At 40.2% G+C, this 17,001-nt stretch overlaps 1 protein-coding gene across 5 annotated transcripts in view; it reads left to right on the plus strand.

The window, feature by feature from the left end:
* AMBRA1 (autophagy and beclin 1 regulator 1) overlaps window positions 1-17,001 on the plus strand; it is a 74,145-nt gene that overhangs the window by 44,952 nt on the left and 12,192 nt on the right. For all 5 annotated transcript variants that reach the window (XM_072422030.1, XM_072422029.1, XM_072422031.1 and 2 more), the window contains exons 12-15: window positions 8,511-8,621; window positions 8,721-8,909; window positions 9,665-9,819; window positions 15,452-15,591. In XM_072422030.1, the coding sequence (XP_072278131.1) occupies window positions 8,511-8,621; window positions 8,721-8,909; window positions 9,665-9,819; window positions 15,452-15,591 (595 nt within the window). The remainder of the gene's footprint in view (window positions 1-8,510; window positions 8,622-8,720; window positions 8,910-9,664; window positions 9,820-15,451; window positions 15,592-17,001) is intronic.

Genomic DNA, 17,001 nt, shown 5'->3' on the forward strand with positions numbered 1-17,001 from the left:
GCACATGTAGTGTAGCGTGCTGTCATTCATTATGGTGTGCAGCAAGGCATGTGTGTTGGGTAATGCTTTGGAGGTGCCATTGCTAGAATCAGTGTGTTGTGTTAATACAAAGATCCTTGCGACACATGTATGATGATGCTCTAACATGAACAAGGAAGTCTGGTTGGTTGCTGTCATCACCTTGTATTCTTACTTATGTACTTGTAGAGAGAGTTTTCTGATGCAATAAACAGGTACATTTATTGTAATGTTTACAGAAGATTTCCATTAACATTTACATGATAGCACTGTTATATTTCTGTTACTGCATTACATATATTTAGGCCTGTAGCCTCTTTCTCCAGTGGCTGACTTGTTTATGTCTGTCAATTAGGTTTTGTGAGATAAAATCCCAGCAACATCACGGAGTTCATAGTTTTTACTTAGGCCAGACCTGAAGGGCAAATATTAAGGCAGTAATCACATGACCATGAACCAGAGTGGTGTCTGATCATGTGATAACTGAAATTAAAATAGTTTAAATTTGTACTTGTAGAGGCCAATCCAGCCCTTTTCATATCATGTTGCCTATTTTGAATACCCCAATATCCTAGCTGTCACTTTAAGCAGGGTGCTTTAAGGCTTCGTCAAGCTTTAAAAAAGTTTCAAGTACTGCTGTAGCTTGGTGAAACCTAGCAACTTGTTTGAAGTGACAAGCTGCACTTCAGTGAAGATCTGTAACATCCCTGTACTAGAGCTGAAGGTTACTTTAAAGTGGAATGAAACTGTGTTCTACTATTCTGTTCAACCCACACATTTTTTTTGAGCCGGGTGGGAAGAAATTGAAGGCGGGTGGCAGCCCCTGTATTTGTGACCCAACTCTTCAGTAACCATCCAAAAACAGCCACCTCGTTACTGAAAAGTGTCGGGTGGTGCGCCCGGCTAAAAGGGGCTGGGGGGAGAACACTGCCTGTCTTGATGGCTGCACCCATCTTTTTCCTTCTCTTCCTTGTTGCGATCTTTGGCCATCTTGGTTAGCTGGCCCAGTATGATGTAATGCTCATTAAGTCGGGAGACGGCAGGGGAAGCCAGTATGTGCTGGGTATCGCGATTGTGACTGCTGAAGTGAGCATTCGGGCAGGTAAGAATGCGTTTGCAGAATAGATATCGCCTTTCTGCAATAAATACCTGCCTGACGCAAGTTTTTAAAGTGGAACTTTAGTTCTGCTTTAATAGCTTCATCCATTCTGCAAGCTAATGGACTACAAGGTTATATCCTTTTCTTCTTTTACAAATCCTGATATTTAAATATTTAGAAGTGTGAAATCTCAGTATGTTTTTATTTTGTTGTTTGTTTGCGAGTTTCCCTCATACCTCCCATTCATTGAATTCCCTTGGCTTCCCGTTGTCTGGGGATTCCTCAAGGTATTTCTCTAAAGGGATTCAAAACTGCATGGCGCGTGTGCAGCTGTTGCCGCCTCACTTATTCCAATGACCCCCTCATATAGGTGCATCAGGAAACCTTTCCGTGAGGGGATAATTAACCCAATTACCTCTCGCTCTAACGAGAGAGAGCAAGCCAGTGATTTGGTTTCCATAACAACTCCGGAGCCCCAGACAGCTGCATGCTATCGGTGAAAGCTCAACACGAGCAGGACTTTGCCTTTTGCTGTCCTGTGCCCTTTATGAAGTGTGTGCAAAGCTTGCACCCTAGTTGCTAGAATCCCCCACCCTCCGTTTTATACCCATCCTGTTTCCATAGTTACCTGGCTTTATTCTGCTGGGAATTAACAGCGATTAAAGCTGCGCCATCCTTGGAATAAAGATGTGTTTTCACTGCTGCTGTGGTTAGGAGCTGTAGCAAAATGTCCTTATGTCACCTGTTTTGAACCCTTCAGCATTTCACTTTTAAGCTGCTAAAAGATTTTCTGCAGACATTTGTACTTTTTGTTGTTAAAAGAGTTAAAGTAAAACGGACAACAAACACGTAAACTGTTTTACCTTTGAAAGGATTTGTAGTTCTGTTTCACTTTGTTTTGTTATAAAGACACCCCAGTCAGACAGCAAGGTCAGGTCCCCCTCTCCCCGAAACTCATTTGTAGATCTAACTTAATTTTGACAAGGCTGCCTGGTCTAGGATAGGAGTGAGTTATTCCACAAAGATTTTAGGCTTTGAGTGCACAAACTTGGAGAATAAAATAGTGATAAACTAGCATTCTCCTGCTTTCTTTCACTTCCATTTTAAGAAGTTTCAAGCTAAAATCTTAGGTACTTATGCCAGCTGTGTAGAAAAAATCAATATACATTTATTATACATTTGTGGGGTCCTTGAAAAAGTAGCTCTGACTCCAAAAGCATTCCTGCTCATTTTTCTAGTGGATTTTGAGGAAGATGGTAAGTTCCAAATACCCAGATAATCAAATTTTAAATGCTTGGCTTCCTAGATTATGAAGGCTTTTGTCCCTTTCTTACCAACCTATATTAAAGCGGTGCCTGCCATTATCAGGGTTCTCCAAAACTAAAAATATGCCAATGTGCAGCTTTAAAAGTTACCTTGTTAGTATCAGTTTCAGGACCAAGTATTTTCAATAATCGTCCTGTACATTAAAGGGGCAATGAACTCTTAAGTAGGGTTTGCAGCTTAGTGCACTTGAGGTTTGGGCAACTTCCTAATTGTCAGCCTACACCTGCTCTTAGAGAGGTGCACGACGGAGAGTTTTCTGACCAAAATAGGATTATAGCTGGTACCCTGAATTTCTTATTCTTGTTGAGTTATTGTATAAATTCAAGCAAAATTCAATAATGGGTTTTCAGATTTAAGCCTCTTGTAATGTCCCACCTTACTGTTACAGATACTAAAATAATTGCACATGTACAGTGAACTGGTATACAGCTGCCTCACTGCACCTTAATATCGGAGTCCTTTTTTTCCCTCTCCCATTTTTCTTTGCTGCTGGGGGCTCATTTTCCTGATCCTTCCTGCCATTTAATACTCGATTGAGCGTTAAATCAGCCGCAGAATTATTTTTGGAGGATAATTTAGAAATGAATTTCCCTACAGATGAGCCGTCAGCTTCGGAATCTTTCTGAAATGTCACGTCTGTAGTGCTTGTCAGTGCTGGGTCAGCAAGCGTTTGTAAAGAAAGCGAGCCTGGCTCCCCCTTACTCTTTCCAACCCAGAGAGCATCTGTTTACTCATTAACCTATCAGGTTCAGAAATTAAGCTACAATCCCGGCTCGGAACACACATGATAAAATAAGGAGATTCATGTTTTACTCTCATACAATGGGTAAAGAGCTCATGTATCAGAGTAGGAAACTAATCAAAACATATTATAGACAAGTTTATTCATTTAGACTGCTTGTTGTAGTTATCAGCAACTGAATTACTGTTCTCCAAATGCATCCTTGCTTCAATGCTTTTTGTTTTTTTTCGGTCAAATGTTTCGGAGAGCATCTAGAATGGCAGTATATGGTCAATGTTTTTTTTACTCCTGGCCATCACAACTCCTGAATTTACAAAACTTGACACTCCTTGGTGATTACAATATAGTGTTTCCAGTAAAGGATATTGTAATTGCTGCATATTATGGAAGTTTTTAAGCAACTGTTCCCTTTCTCCATCATGAGTGATGCCCCTGTGCAGAAATCTGGCTCCATAAAGTCATAGTTTGGTGTTGTGTGATTATGTCTTGCACAGAGATCCGAACTTGACCCTACTTGAGCACCTTTGGAATGAGTTGGAAAGCCCTTTGTGCTCCAGTTCTTCCATTCTTTTTAAACATTGCAGTAAAGAACTGCAGAAAACGTGTTCTCTATTCCATGGTTGTGGGTGGTAAATTTGTTCCTACAAAAAAAAGGCAAAGAAAAGTTTTTGGCAATGTGATATGTAATACATTCATACATGTTTAAGAGACAGTGCTTAATAAATTGTACAATCGTGTAGAAGGTTCCACGCAGGGAAATAAAGGTAAAAGGTTCACCCTATTCAATACATTGGGGTTGGTGACCACAATACTAGACATATAATCTCCTGATATATCAACATATTAGATAAGAGGTACCAAATGAAGGACTGATCAGAAACAATCACTGTTCACTACTATGGAGGAGAGCCCCGCGGTGTGCCACTCTTTTACTCCCCTCTCCATAGAACAGATCGGTGCTGTGTGTACACTGCTCACTTGTTTATCTGTCACTGGAAATGATCACGGGAGATCACTTCTAGCAGCAGAAATTCAATGTTTGTGCATGCAAGTAACAATGGGTACTAGGACAAATAAATAAGGCAACTCTTCCCACCTAGATAGCAATATAAACCCTACTGATTGCTTATCCTTTCTCACTCCATACATAAATAAAAAAAAGTTTTGTTGTGAAAAAAGTCTATAGTTGCCTGATCTTTCTCTGAAAAGTTTGAGACAGATGTGTGGTAACTGATTTGTTTTGTGACTGTAGCAGACTGGGAAGAACTTCATACAGTAACCAGTCTGCGGTTAATTAGGAGCTTTTCTTCAATACTCGTGTCCAGCGTCATTAAATCTCTGGGTTTGGCAGGCCTTTAACACAGAGCTGACCAATTCCTTCACTGACTAGAGGTTGCAGACAGCTAGGCAGGGTGGGGGCGTGTGAGACATTCAGCTTATTAGCAAGATAATTAGACTCAAAGTCAGTAATGTGTAAACTTAAGAAAAATAACGCTGCCACAAGGCCATGCAGAGGTGGAGGGAAACCTGGCCTGGTAATCGGTAGCGCGGGCCACAAGTAGGCTGCTGAGATGAAACAGACCGCAAGTCTTTGTATTGCTGGGTGGCAGACATGTCAATGTTGACTCTCTTGGTCATTTTAAAATGTGTATGTGTGTGCATACACACACACACACACACACACACACACACACACACACACACACACACACACACACACAGACACACACAATCTCTGGGTTACATAGTAGATTAGGTTGAAAAAAGACATCAAAAGTCCATCAAGTTCAACCACTAGGGAAATAAACATATCCCAGATATAAAACCCTGTAAGACATAGTTGGTCCAGAGGAAGTAAAAAAAAAAAAAACCCTGGTACAATATCCTTCCAAAAGGGGAAAAAAATCTTTCCTGATTCCATGAGGCAATCAGATCTTCCCTGGATCCACAGTCAGAGAACAATACAAGATAGGGACTGAAGATTTGTTCCTAAGTTGAATTTGTATGTAAGTCGGAACAGGTACAATATTTGAATAAAGAAAGGATGTTTGTCCCAACATATTATTAGGCTGTGTGGTGTCAGTTACTTTATAAAATCCTCACTGTGAGTTATTTACAAACAAAGAAAAAAAAAAAAAACTTTATGGAGCGTGGACATTCATTTGGTTCTGGAGCAAGCTGTGCTTTGATATGCAAAAAGAAACTGCAGAGTTTCTTGGTCTTACAAGAGGTTGCAGAACAGCAAAAGACTTCTTCTGCAAGTAATGCGAACCGCCCCTCCCCCCATCAAGCCTTTGTCCTGCACACAAACAAGCAGGGGAGCCGGTTCGTATCTAGGAGTCCTCCTTATGCCAGATTTCCTTTAACTCGGAGACTGTGTGTATATATTAAATATATTTCCTTGTGCTGCAATGACTTACTGCTGCACTGGAAACTCATGTCAACACAGTAGAATAGTTGGTACATAAGAACAAAGCTTTGCCACCCTATGACAGGGGGTGCCAAAACACCTTCATGGCAGAATCAATAGGAATCATTTTTAATGAAAACCAAAGATTTGAAACAACTTTTCAACTATAAATGCAGAGGAAAGAAAAAAAGATGGAGATGGGGTTTTCTTTTCTACTTTTCTAACTAAAAAAGTTAAAGCTTGTACAAAATTGTAAGCACATACAAATCATGTGGAATTTGTTTTTACTTTTAATAATACTAAATTGCAGTTTTACATTTAAAATATCATTACTTGTTTATTATTGGCTGTAAATCTTTGCAAATCAATCCTGTATGTGCATCGGCTTTGATTTCCAACAGTTTCTATTACAATTGATTGTGTCAGCCTGCTAATCATCTTTATAACATTGATCAGTCGATTGATTTACTTTGTAAATGTTACACCCTCCTAAGAGCAATCAACATATCCAATTGATGCTGTATAGGCAGCTGTCTCTCTTTATAAAACTCTATGATGTGTATTTATTATGTTACTGGTAAATTGCAGTTTTATATTTTAATATTACCTGTTCATTATTGGTTGTAAGTCTTTGCAGATCAATTGGCAGAAGCTGTTTCTAGCGAAACGCAATGACCCAGAAGTGACCTCTTCTTCTCCTGTTCAGCTCTGTAGATAAAACTGGGACATTAATTAGTTTACTCTCTTAAATGAAAGGCCACCAGCATCAGAAACTCTCTGCATTAAGTGTCTCCATATTGAGCGTCCACCTTTTGTCTAGATGGAGACACTGCAAATGAGTTTCCCTAATGAGCCATCAGCCTCATGGGGACAGTTATGCATTGGCTGAGTGTGAAGGCAGCCTAATGGGACCTCCATTAGAAGCCCTTGTCTGCTTGCAATCACCCCCTTCCTTGCCATTAGGCAGCTTTTGGAGTGTGCAGCCTCCAGGGCCTCAGCGTGATCGGCTGGCTGAGACATGTTCCAGTGACCCCTCTGTCTCCCTGTCTGTTCCCTTTCAGAGTTTTCAGGGCATGAAAGTCCTGAGTAAGCGGCGCAGGGTCTTTTATCTCATGACATAGCCTCTGATAGAAATGTAGAACAGTAAAAAGTAACTTTTCTATCCCTTTAGGCTCTCGATATTACTGGATAAGTATTCTGCTTGTATCAGAATTTCTGCCAACAATAATAAAAATAAATCATCCCATAAAAGATTAAAAAAACAAAACCAACCTTTGCTGCAATATTCAGCAGAGATTTTCACAGGTTGGCGTTTTTGTGATGCTAGATGCCCCAGACCACTTTGGAGCCTAAGTATTTCTGAACCCATCCCAGCCTGCGACTGGACAGTGGCAGGAGAAGCAGAATAATGAATAACTTTTCTGTATTTGCATTTTCCTTCTTGTAAGCACATACTTAATGGCGTTTGCCCTCACAATCAGGGGGGCTGATACCAGTGTAAATTCAGGTACATTAAAAAAAAAAAATTGTAATTATATATTAATTGCTACAGAGTTGCATTATTATGTATCTTTAATATCTGCCAAGGGCATAACTTTCAGGTCTTAAGAATCCCCTGACAATAATACCAATATCCACAGTTCACAGTACATTAGTGTGGTAGTCAATGGGAATAATTCATCTTACATTACTGACCAAAGGGAAGAACTTCACTCTTACAGATAATGAAAAAATAAATATTGGCGTCACGTAAATTACCTGAGGGGCTCATTGTTTGCAGAACCGTGGCTGACAAACCCTGACCTTGAGTATAGCTTTAGGTTGGTCATAAATAGTAAACTTTCAAGCCTTCATACCTTTTGCAAAGTTTTTTTTTTTTCTTTTTTGACCAGTGAGGACACTTCTACAGTATCCACAAGCTGTGTTCATGCTGGCCTCCTCACGCTGCATAAATGTGTCAGCTTTTCCCGAAAATGGGGGGGAAGTGTAATCTTTCTTTTTGCATGCTGCTTCTGTAGTCTGCGCCTGGGGACTGAAAATACCTGCAAGCGGTATTGCGTTTTTGGCTTTGCGCCCGGTTCCTGCTCTTCTTGCACTTCATCACCCTTTGTTATTCTACCATCTACAAGGTGATTGGACACTGCTGAACAAAAATTGTGTGGGCCAGCCCAAGATAATCTCTTTTATGTGCTACTGTCCCAGGAAAATGGACCTCCTGCTATTTTGAAGATTCACAAATTATTTTGCCAGCATAAAATTGCACATTTTGTTAATGAATGTTCTATATAGATTAAGAGCCGGCTTCCCCTTTAGCAGCTATCTAGATGTCCATCACTTCTGACAGCTGTACAACAGTGCTGCACCCAGACCCTGCTGGATTAAAGGTGCTCGCCTGAAAGTGAACTCTAGGAACTAGTCTACCCGTGTCCAGGTCATATTTTTTTAATGTAGCCCCCACATATTATTCAGCACTTTACAAAGCTCATAAAATCACTAACTGTCTTTCAAAGAGGTTCACAATCTAATGTCCTTACCATAGTCCTATGACATGAACACAGTCTATGGAGAGGAACCCAATTAACCCAACTCCTTGTTTTTGGGATGTGGAAGGAAACCAGAGTACCTGGAGAGAAACCATACAAACACGGGTAGAACATACAAACTCCTTTGAGAGTCCTGGCTGAGATTCGAACCTGAGACCTAGCACAGCAAAGGCAAGCCAATGAGCCAACTGTGCCCTTACACTTGCCCTTTCTCATTTAAATGATCTCAGATCTGCTACCCAGGTCAGTAGTTTTGATCTAATGTACTGTTTGAGCTCAAAAGAATTAAAATTTATGATGTAGTATTTTCACATCGGTAAAATAAAGTACTTGTATATCCCATGTGAAATGAGTGTTTTGCTTCTTCCACAGGTGCAGTAATTGGTGATGGACAGTCTGCTGTGGCCAGTAATATTGCAAACACAACCTATAGATTGCAGTGGTGGGACTTCACTAAATATGACTTGCCAGAGATCAGTAACGGTAAGTGACTTATGCTTAGACTTTTGGTTGTTTTCTTTAAACTCGTTTGCCTTTCTGTTACTTTCAATTTACAAGCATTTCTTTCTGACCTTTCTTCAGCTACGGCTAATGTGCTTGTTCAGAACTGCAAGATTTATAATGATGCCAGTTGTGACATCTCTGCTGACGGGCAGCTCCTTGCAGCCTTCATCCCAAGCAGCCAGAGAGGATTTCCAGATGAAGGCATATTGGCTGTCTACTCTTTGGCTCCACACAACCTAGGCGAAATCCTCTTCACCAAGCGTTTTGGTAAGATTTCATCTGGAACTTAACAGATCATTTTGCACTCTGACCACACTCTGAGTGATAGAAGAAACATTGTGTCCAGGAACAAGGAGATTCCTTCTTTTATTCTGTCAGACTGTAGTGCACTGCATTCTTCAAACTGACCGAATTCTATAGCAACACTTGATGTACATCTCTTCCAAAGTTGGTAGGGCCTTCTCAGACTTTTGTTAATGGACCTAACGGATAGAAAAAGTAGTGTCTGGTTTTGCTGATACAAAGTTATCCAGAAATATTAAAATCCAAAATAAATTTTATCCAAAAGGTTTTCTCTTTTTATAATGTTTTATAGTCTCTGTTGCGTTGTCATTTGTGTCCTCACTGGGGAGGTTGCCCCCAACTGTATCCATGATCGGTATTACTGGGACACAAAAGCCAACATTAAAACACAACTGTAGCTTCAAACAATTTATTCTTCCATAGAGCCATGATCATTTTCCCAACAAACCTGGTAAACATGGTAATGCATCTTTACTTGACTAGTATTTCTAGAACAAATAAGAGGTTGGGCTGGAATATTGGCTGACATCCTACCTAGTTGGTGGCTTGCTAAATCTGTGTCTCTTCACCCCTCCTTTAGATGCAAACTATAGACATTTTTGCATCACTAATCATTTACATTACTTAACTCTATAGATAAACAGTAGTAGGTGTTCCCCTTATGTACAAGAAGAAATGTACTTGGGTATGAAATGTTTGACTTCATCCTTTCTGTGCAGGTCCCAATGCCATCTCAGTCAGTTTGTCCCCAATGGGCCGGTACGTTATGGTTGGCCTGGCCTCACGCAGAATCCTGCTGCATCCTTCCACGGAACACATGGTGGCTCAGGTCTTCCGGCTGCAGAAACCACATGGAGGAGAGACATCCATGAGAGTGAGTTCATGTGTTCCTCTTTGGAGCACAGTTTGCGTTTTATTGTTGAAAGTATTGGTTGTGTGGCGAGGTAGCAACTGTAGATAGCAAGTATAGTAAATTCGTTTTTTAAAGTTTAAGATTTTTATGCTTGTATTTTTCCTCCGTGAATTCCTTCTATCTTCACTTCTTAAGTTTGTTTCTGTTTCATACTTTAGAGCTCTTTCAATACTTTGTTTCTATATCTCTTCATAATGCGAAGTGCTGTGCATAACTTCTAGTAAAGATCACAGCACCCCGCCATTCAGACAGCCCTAGGTAGCATCCACATGTGATGGTGAATCGCCACAATTGAAATGACTGAAATCCAATGAATAAGACGGGTGGGCCAGGGACAGTCAGCCTGAGAAGAAGACAGCTACATGATGCTAAAGGTCTATCAGCAAAGAAATTAAAATAGCCCTATTGTGTCATGTAAGGAACCTTAAGCCTTCCATAACGGACTTCTGAAAACATTACTTGCTTTTCTGTCTGGCTGCAATACTGTGAAACAACCGCCAAGTTGTATTATGCACAATATTCAGGCGGTACTGAAACCAGAAATGGCAAGGTAACCATCATTTTCAGGAGGTTGAAAATAGCAGCCCGCTTGGCTTGCATGTTTTTGAGTTGCATATTTAGAGTTCAGTAAAGAAAAGAGAGTAGGTTTTGGGACATTTAGGGCCAAATTATTATATATTATTTTAGCCTTACAAATCCCAAAACCTACTCTCTTTTCTTTGATGTTTTCAAAAAATGGGGATTTTGTCTATTGGCCATTCTGCAGTTCTGTTAAAGTATTAAAAATCACATCATCTTCAAATTATTTTTTTTTTGATAAATGAATTTTTAAATTTATTTTTAATATGACAAATCTCCTATAAAATGTATTGTTAATCTGTGTTAGCTATAAGGAAAATGTCTGATTTCAGCGGTCATGTTCCCCAGAGAGGATTGGGAAAAAAAACTTGGGTTTGAATTTGTAATGTAAAGTCGCAGATTTTTGTAGCGGATGATCATCTGGTGCTTCGTGCACTCTTGATTGCCACTTTCAGTCTGTTCATACTGCCTCCTGGTTTTAAATGCAGAGTCTTCGCGCCCTGCTGCCTGTTGGCGTATGTGAGATTCCCCAAAGCCCATTAGTTTGTGCATAGCCGTGATGGTTTCAGACCTCCACTGAGATGCTAGAAATAAATTGGCATGCAGGCGGGGGTAGTCCAGTAACTTAGAACACGCGGGCTGGCAGTACTTGTATAGGGATTTGTACACATGCCAACCTCTACCTCTTTGCTCCTCCATATTCAGTTTATCCTTTTCTTTATTTTGAGATCATTGTTGCCAAGACAAGTCCACAGCAGGGGGGCTTAAGGCCATGCTCATCCACAGACACAAAAGAGACTGTAGCATTCCTAGTCTTCCTGCAGCCCTTGCCCCTCAAGTAATCTTAAAAAATTACTTTTGGGAACAATAAACCTTTACACCAAATACCAAGTCCTATTGTTTGTTCTAGGCTTTTGTTTACATGACTTTTTTTGGCCTGACCATTAATATACAATCAAACAATTAATGTATGAGTCAATGTTGGCTAAAGAGCCAGCGCAGAAAATCATATCCTTGCGGCTCCATTTTGCCTGCTACGAATTTTGCATTGAATCATATGAAAAATTTAATGTGTCCTTTGTACCCAAGCTAGGGATCTGGGCGGTTACAGCTTTAAAAATGTTTACCCCCTGGTGTTCCTGCTGTCCAGCAATATGTGGCTGTACTAACTCCCACCCCCGGTCTGCTGTCTTCATCTCAGCTTGTCCTCTCCTACCATAAAATTAAAAGTACACGTCAGATGATTCTCGGCCAAGACGGGCCGCAGTTGTTGTCTCTGAAGAAAATCTGATGTGTACAGAGGTCCTACTAATAGATCCATGAACAACCTTAATGCAAGTAAAGGGTGGAGAGCGCAGCAGGTGGCGCTCACTCGTTCTCTGCATTGTTCCCAACGACAAAAATCTAATGTGTGTACTTAGCCAAAGGGAATATGTCAGCATGGGTTCCAAATTGTTCCAAATATGCTACTCCAAGGTTGGTATGGATTTGCCACAACTCCAACCAAAGACTCCTTCCGTGTGCCACCTGCTCTGCACAGCTATCCACCACGAATGGTGATCTTATAAAAAGGATGATCCAGTTGAGCCTACCACTTCATGCTGCCTTGAGTACCTTGCCATAATATTATTATTATTATTATTAGTCAAGTGGACATGTAGTAGACGGAGATGATGAGAGAAGAGTTAAGACTTCGTCCACAGTAACAGGGCAGAGGGAGGCCAGTGATGATTTACAGGTGGAAAACCTAGACCTGATATGCACATTGACACCAAGACCTATCTATCCTACCTTCCTCTTCCTATATATATTTTTTACTGATCAAAAAAAAAAATGATCTTACCTAAACTCATGTAGTAATGTCCCAGAATGATTTTGCGGTGATAAACTCAACTATTACTTCCTGGGGGTTTATTTTCTTTTGATCACCCATTAGTTGGAATGCTTTTCATTCCCCTTAAAAACTTACTGTGTCCCCTAATGGCTGAAAAAGTACAAAATTCCTATTATTGGAAGGCTAGAGATGACCTTGTTTTCACATATGTATATAGCATGCAACCTTTTGGCTCAAAAATATCGTTTTTTCTTCTGCTCATATTAAATAACTTTTATACAAAATCTCTTTATATTTCCTTTCAACATTACATACATTCTTATTTAAAGACCTTACTGAAAATGAGTCGTGGCAAAAAATGCTTTTGCTTTTCAGTAGTACTTCCAGTGAACACAGAATTGCCTTCTCCAAAGTAAAACATTAATTTTCAATATACTGGAGAAAAATTTGTCTCTCCATTGTTTTTGTTGCGAATCTTTAAGTCCTTACTTTTTTTGCCTAATGGTCACTTAATATTGGAGGGCAGAATGATTGGCAGCTAACCCAACAGGTAATTGAGCTGAATTTATGCCGTTAAGGATCCAGCTAGCTGGTCATGGTTGGCAGGTCAGCGCTCTAATTACAGGAAGCTGTTTGCATCCTGGTTCTAGTACCATGGAAACTGCTTCCACTGGGATGGTTAGGGTGAGTTTGAGGTTTTGTATATGGGTGAAAAGCTTAGGAAGCAATTGGCGCTGCAGGGCACAGGTCTAGGATATGAGAGCCATGATCATAGCGCCGCCAGGAAAGAGATTTTTAAGGCAACGCTGCAGGACTTGATGGAAGGTTTCACAAATGACACTTGCAAGGAGGAGATATTGCAGAATGGATGGTGGCAGGGGTTCAGAGAATAATATATTGCACAGGCAGCACCGCTGACTCTTCTAAGATCCAGTCTTAATCAATTTTGTATAAAACGCTGTCATATGATTAGAATCGGCTTTCTTAGTAATTATGACACATGCAGCCTCCACACAGGTTGCATAAATGAGCTTTTATCAACATCATGAGCCTGAAAAACTCACTGGGGGCAAATGTACACGAGGCAGGAGCAGAGGTTAAACGCTGAAAGCAGACAGACTCCTGAGCTTAATGACCAGTCTAAGAAACTACAATAAACACAAACTACAGAGGAAAACTTTACATCTTACATTAAAAATACCAGTGGACATCTGTGATGACTCGTGTTCCATTAAAACAATGTACAGTATCTTTTGTCTTAAAATTGTATTTGTTACTAAGGCTACATACCCATGTGCAATAATTGTCGTTGGAAAGGATATTTCACGATCCTCTCCAATGACAAACGACTGCATGATGCATGAACGTGTGCTGTACATACAGCACTGTTCCCCTCTATGGAGAGGGGAAGAACTACGCGGCACCTTACTGTGCTCTCTCCCCTTCACTTCCATTACGATAGCTCGTTGTCCATCGTCTGTGGATCCGCCAGGACAATGGACGACGAGCACTGTACACACACCAGATTTTCGTCCAATATCGGCCCTGAGCCGATTATTGGATGAGAATAATTGCAAGTGTGTAAGTAGCCTTAATGTTTACCTGATTGGTGTACCTGGGAAGTTTTGGAATGTTTTTTTTCCTTGGGCAATGCTATGTCAGGGTGGATCCTTATAAGAATATCTCGAAAGAGGCTCAGAGGTTAGCAGTCTGGCCTTTGCAGCGCTGGGTCCCAGGTTCGAATCTCGGCCAGGACACTATCTGCATGGAGTTTGCAGGTTCTCCCCCTGTTCGTATGGGTTTCCTCCAGGTAATCCGGTTTCTTCCAAAAACATGCAGTTAGGTTAATTGGCTTCCCCAAAAAATTTACCTTAGACTGTAATAATGACATATGACTATGCTACGGACATTAGATTGTGAGCTCCTTTGAGGCACAGCTAGTGACATAACTATTGAAGGTGTTCAAATGCCTCAAGTCAATTTAACTAGACACTATAGCAACTCACTAGAAAAACATTCTTTTCTTCTAGTGCTTCAGAAGCTTGGAGAAATCTGCTGTGGGGCTGATGGAAAGCTCATTTTGCATTTTTCCTGGAATAGTTCTGATAGCATTGCACATACATAGAGCAACCTATAGGATGAGAGACTGGTATTTTGGGGTTAAGCCTTTTGACATTAAGGCATTCATTACATCTGCTTCCACCCACTTGCTCTGGACATCCTATTGATTCTTCTTCATGAAGTCTTCATGTCTTATCTGTCAGTGTCACATTGTGTGCAATTGTACTGCAGATAAGTCCAGACTAGTGAGACATAGCAGCTCTAGACCTAATAATCCACATGTGTCCTAATCCCTCTAGACTAAGGCCAGGAATTAGTTTAGGAAATGTCCACATTTATTTCACAGAGCAAAAAATAGATTCCACACATTTTATTTCTGTCTTTAACTGTTTCAGATTGTGAGGTAGTTAAATTGTCCCTATATTGGACACCTTTCCCCATGTATCTGCAAAGTACCGTTAATAACTGGGGGATTCCTGCTGCCATTTTCTTTAGTATATTTTAAGCAACTATATTACTATAAAAAAGGCTAAAAAAAATCTACTTGCATAGCACAAGGCAAAAAATGAATAATAATTCCATTTCCTGCAGGCTGTGATTTCTATCTTCATTTTCTTTGCCTTGGTAGCTAAAGAATCATCAGCATGTCTGGTCCTACTTTGTGTGTTGTAGTTATCTATGCCAGTCACTGTGCCACCTCTAAATCACCCAAAGTTTGTCAAATTTTGAAGATTCATCGATTGCCATGGCTTTTAAAATGAGTAAAGAAGTGGATTATCCATGGCAATTTGTTTTTTTTTTTGTTTTTTTTGTTTTTTTAAATAGGTAAGTCAGAAGGACATTTTAGAATAAAAAAAAAAAAAAGTTAGTGTGAATGTCCAGTTGCTTTTACAGTTTATCGTTACATGTTGACTCATTTTCTTATACACTGGATACATGATGGATGGGATGTGGATGCCAATGGCAGCTCTTTCTTCTTTTTCCAGTGTCTGGGCTGTAGAATATAAAACATCTGGTGTATGTTACATGTGGCTATAGTGTAAAACTTGTTCTTATTTTTGAATCATTGAAAAATTTATTTTACTTAATTTTGAATTACTCTTGTTTTTTTAACTTTAGCGTGTCTTTAACGTGCTGTACCCGATGCCTGCTGACCAAAGGCGACACGTCAGCATCAACTCGGCTCGGTGGCTGCCTGAGCCCGGACTTGGATTAGCATATGGTACCAACAAGGGAGACCTGGTGATCTGCCGACCAGAGTAAGTATTAGCTAATGTATTGTTGGCTAAACCTAGACTAGATGGGAGAGACTACAGAATTCCAGACCGTGAAATAATTTTGTGTAGACCATTGAGCCATGCCCTCTCATCCACCTGATGAAGGAGCATTTGGTCTCTGAAGCGTTGCTTATATCAATCCCTAAAATGCTTAGATTGAACATGTTTTGGTAATATCTATGACTGGCTGCACACATGATTTGAATGACCATTCACTGTGCTGTGAGTAAGGGAGAATGAAAATTGAATGTCTGCAAGCTTTTATTGTAGAGTACATTTTCAATTTTGTTTTTTGTCTGTTTGTGTTTTGGATATCGGCCATACCCTTTGCATAGGTTTTAGAACTTTTTAGTGCATGCTCTTATCTCCCAGTGTACTGAAGTTTAGGCTGTGTAAACATGTAATACTTTTTGGCTGGAAAAGATCTTTCACGATCCTTTCCAACGACAAAAGACTCCACAAGTGCTGTACATAGCCGTTCTGCTCTATGGGGAGGGGAGTGGGGAGAACGAACGAACGAGCGAGTGGCACCCTGCTTCACTCTCCACTCCACTTCACTTGTAGTCATTCATCATTAATGGATCCGCCAGGATGCATCCATGAACGACGTCGGATGCCCACTGTACACGCCTCAGATTCTCGTCCTATACCACCCCTGAAGCAATAATCGGACAGGAATCATCTGACGTGTGTACATAGCCTTACATGTTAATTCTTTTAACATTTTATGTGCTAAATACTGTTTGCTATAGTCATGTGGTCAGTTTTAGCATTCTATTAAGGTAAAAACTACTAGGAAAGAAGTTAGCCAATCACATCCAGGAAACACCCTCAACTTCCATTTTTACATGGGAGTAACATTTTTAGCCAGTTTATATTAAAATTTTATATCTTTCTTCATGTTAAAACAAAAGGTGTTTCCTAACAACCTCCATATTCTCCCCATGGAGAATAGGCAGGACAGGAAAGATGTTGTAGGTGATTGATTTGCACCTGTATTGTCACCCAACTTTTAAGTAACTACCCAAAAACAGAAGGGTGGCTACTGAAAAGTGCTGAATGGTGTGCCTGGCTTAAAGGGACTGGGGAGAACACTTATCCTGAATTACAGAATGGCTTGTGTAGCAAATGTACAAGGTAAGATTTGCACATAAGTGGCATTGCTCCTTAATGAGACCTTGTCATCACGCAGCACTAAATATATCCCTTTAAGCAGCAGAGCAGTATTATCATGTACATGTTTGCCAACTGTTTTCATAATCTGTTATTTTTTTTTTTAAATTTACATATGCTGCAGATTAAATAGTAATAATACAACTCTTTGTAGAATTGGTATTGCCATATTTTTCACAGCCCCTCACAACTACAAACTACTCCCTTCGACGCTCCGTA

This window comes from Pyxicephalus adspersus, chromosome 9 (assembly GCF_032062135.1).
Source record: "Pyxicephalus adspersus chromosome 9, UCB_Pads_2.0, whole genome shotgun sequence".
Classification (NCBI taxonomy): Eukaryota; Metazoa; Chordata; class Amphibia; order Anura; family Pyxicephalidae; genus Pyxicephalus; species Pyxicephalus adspersus.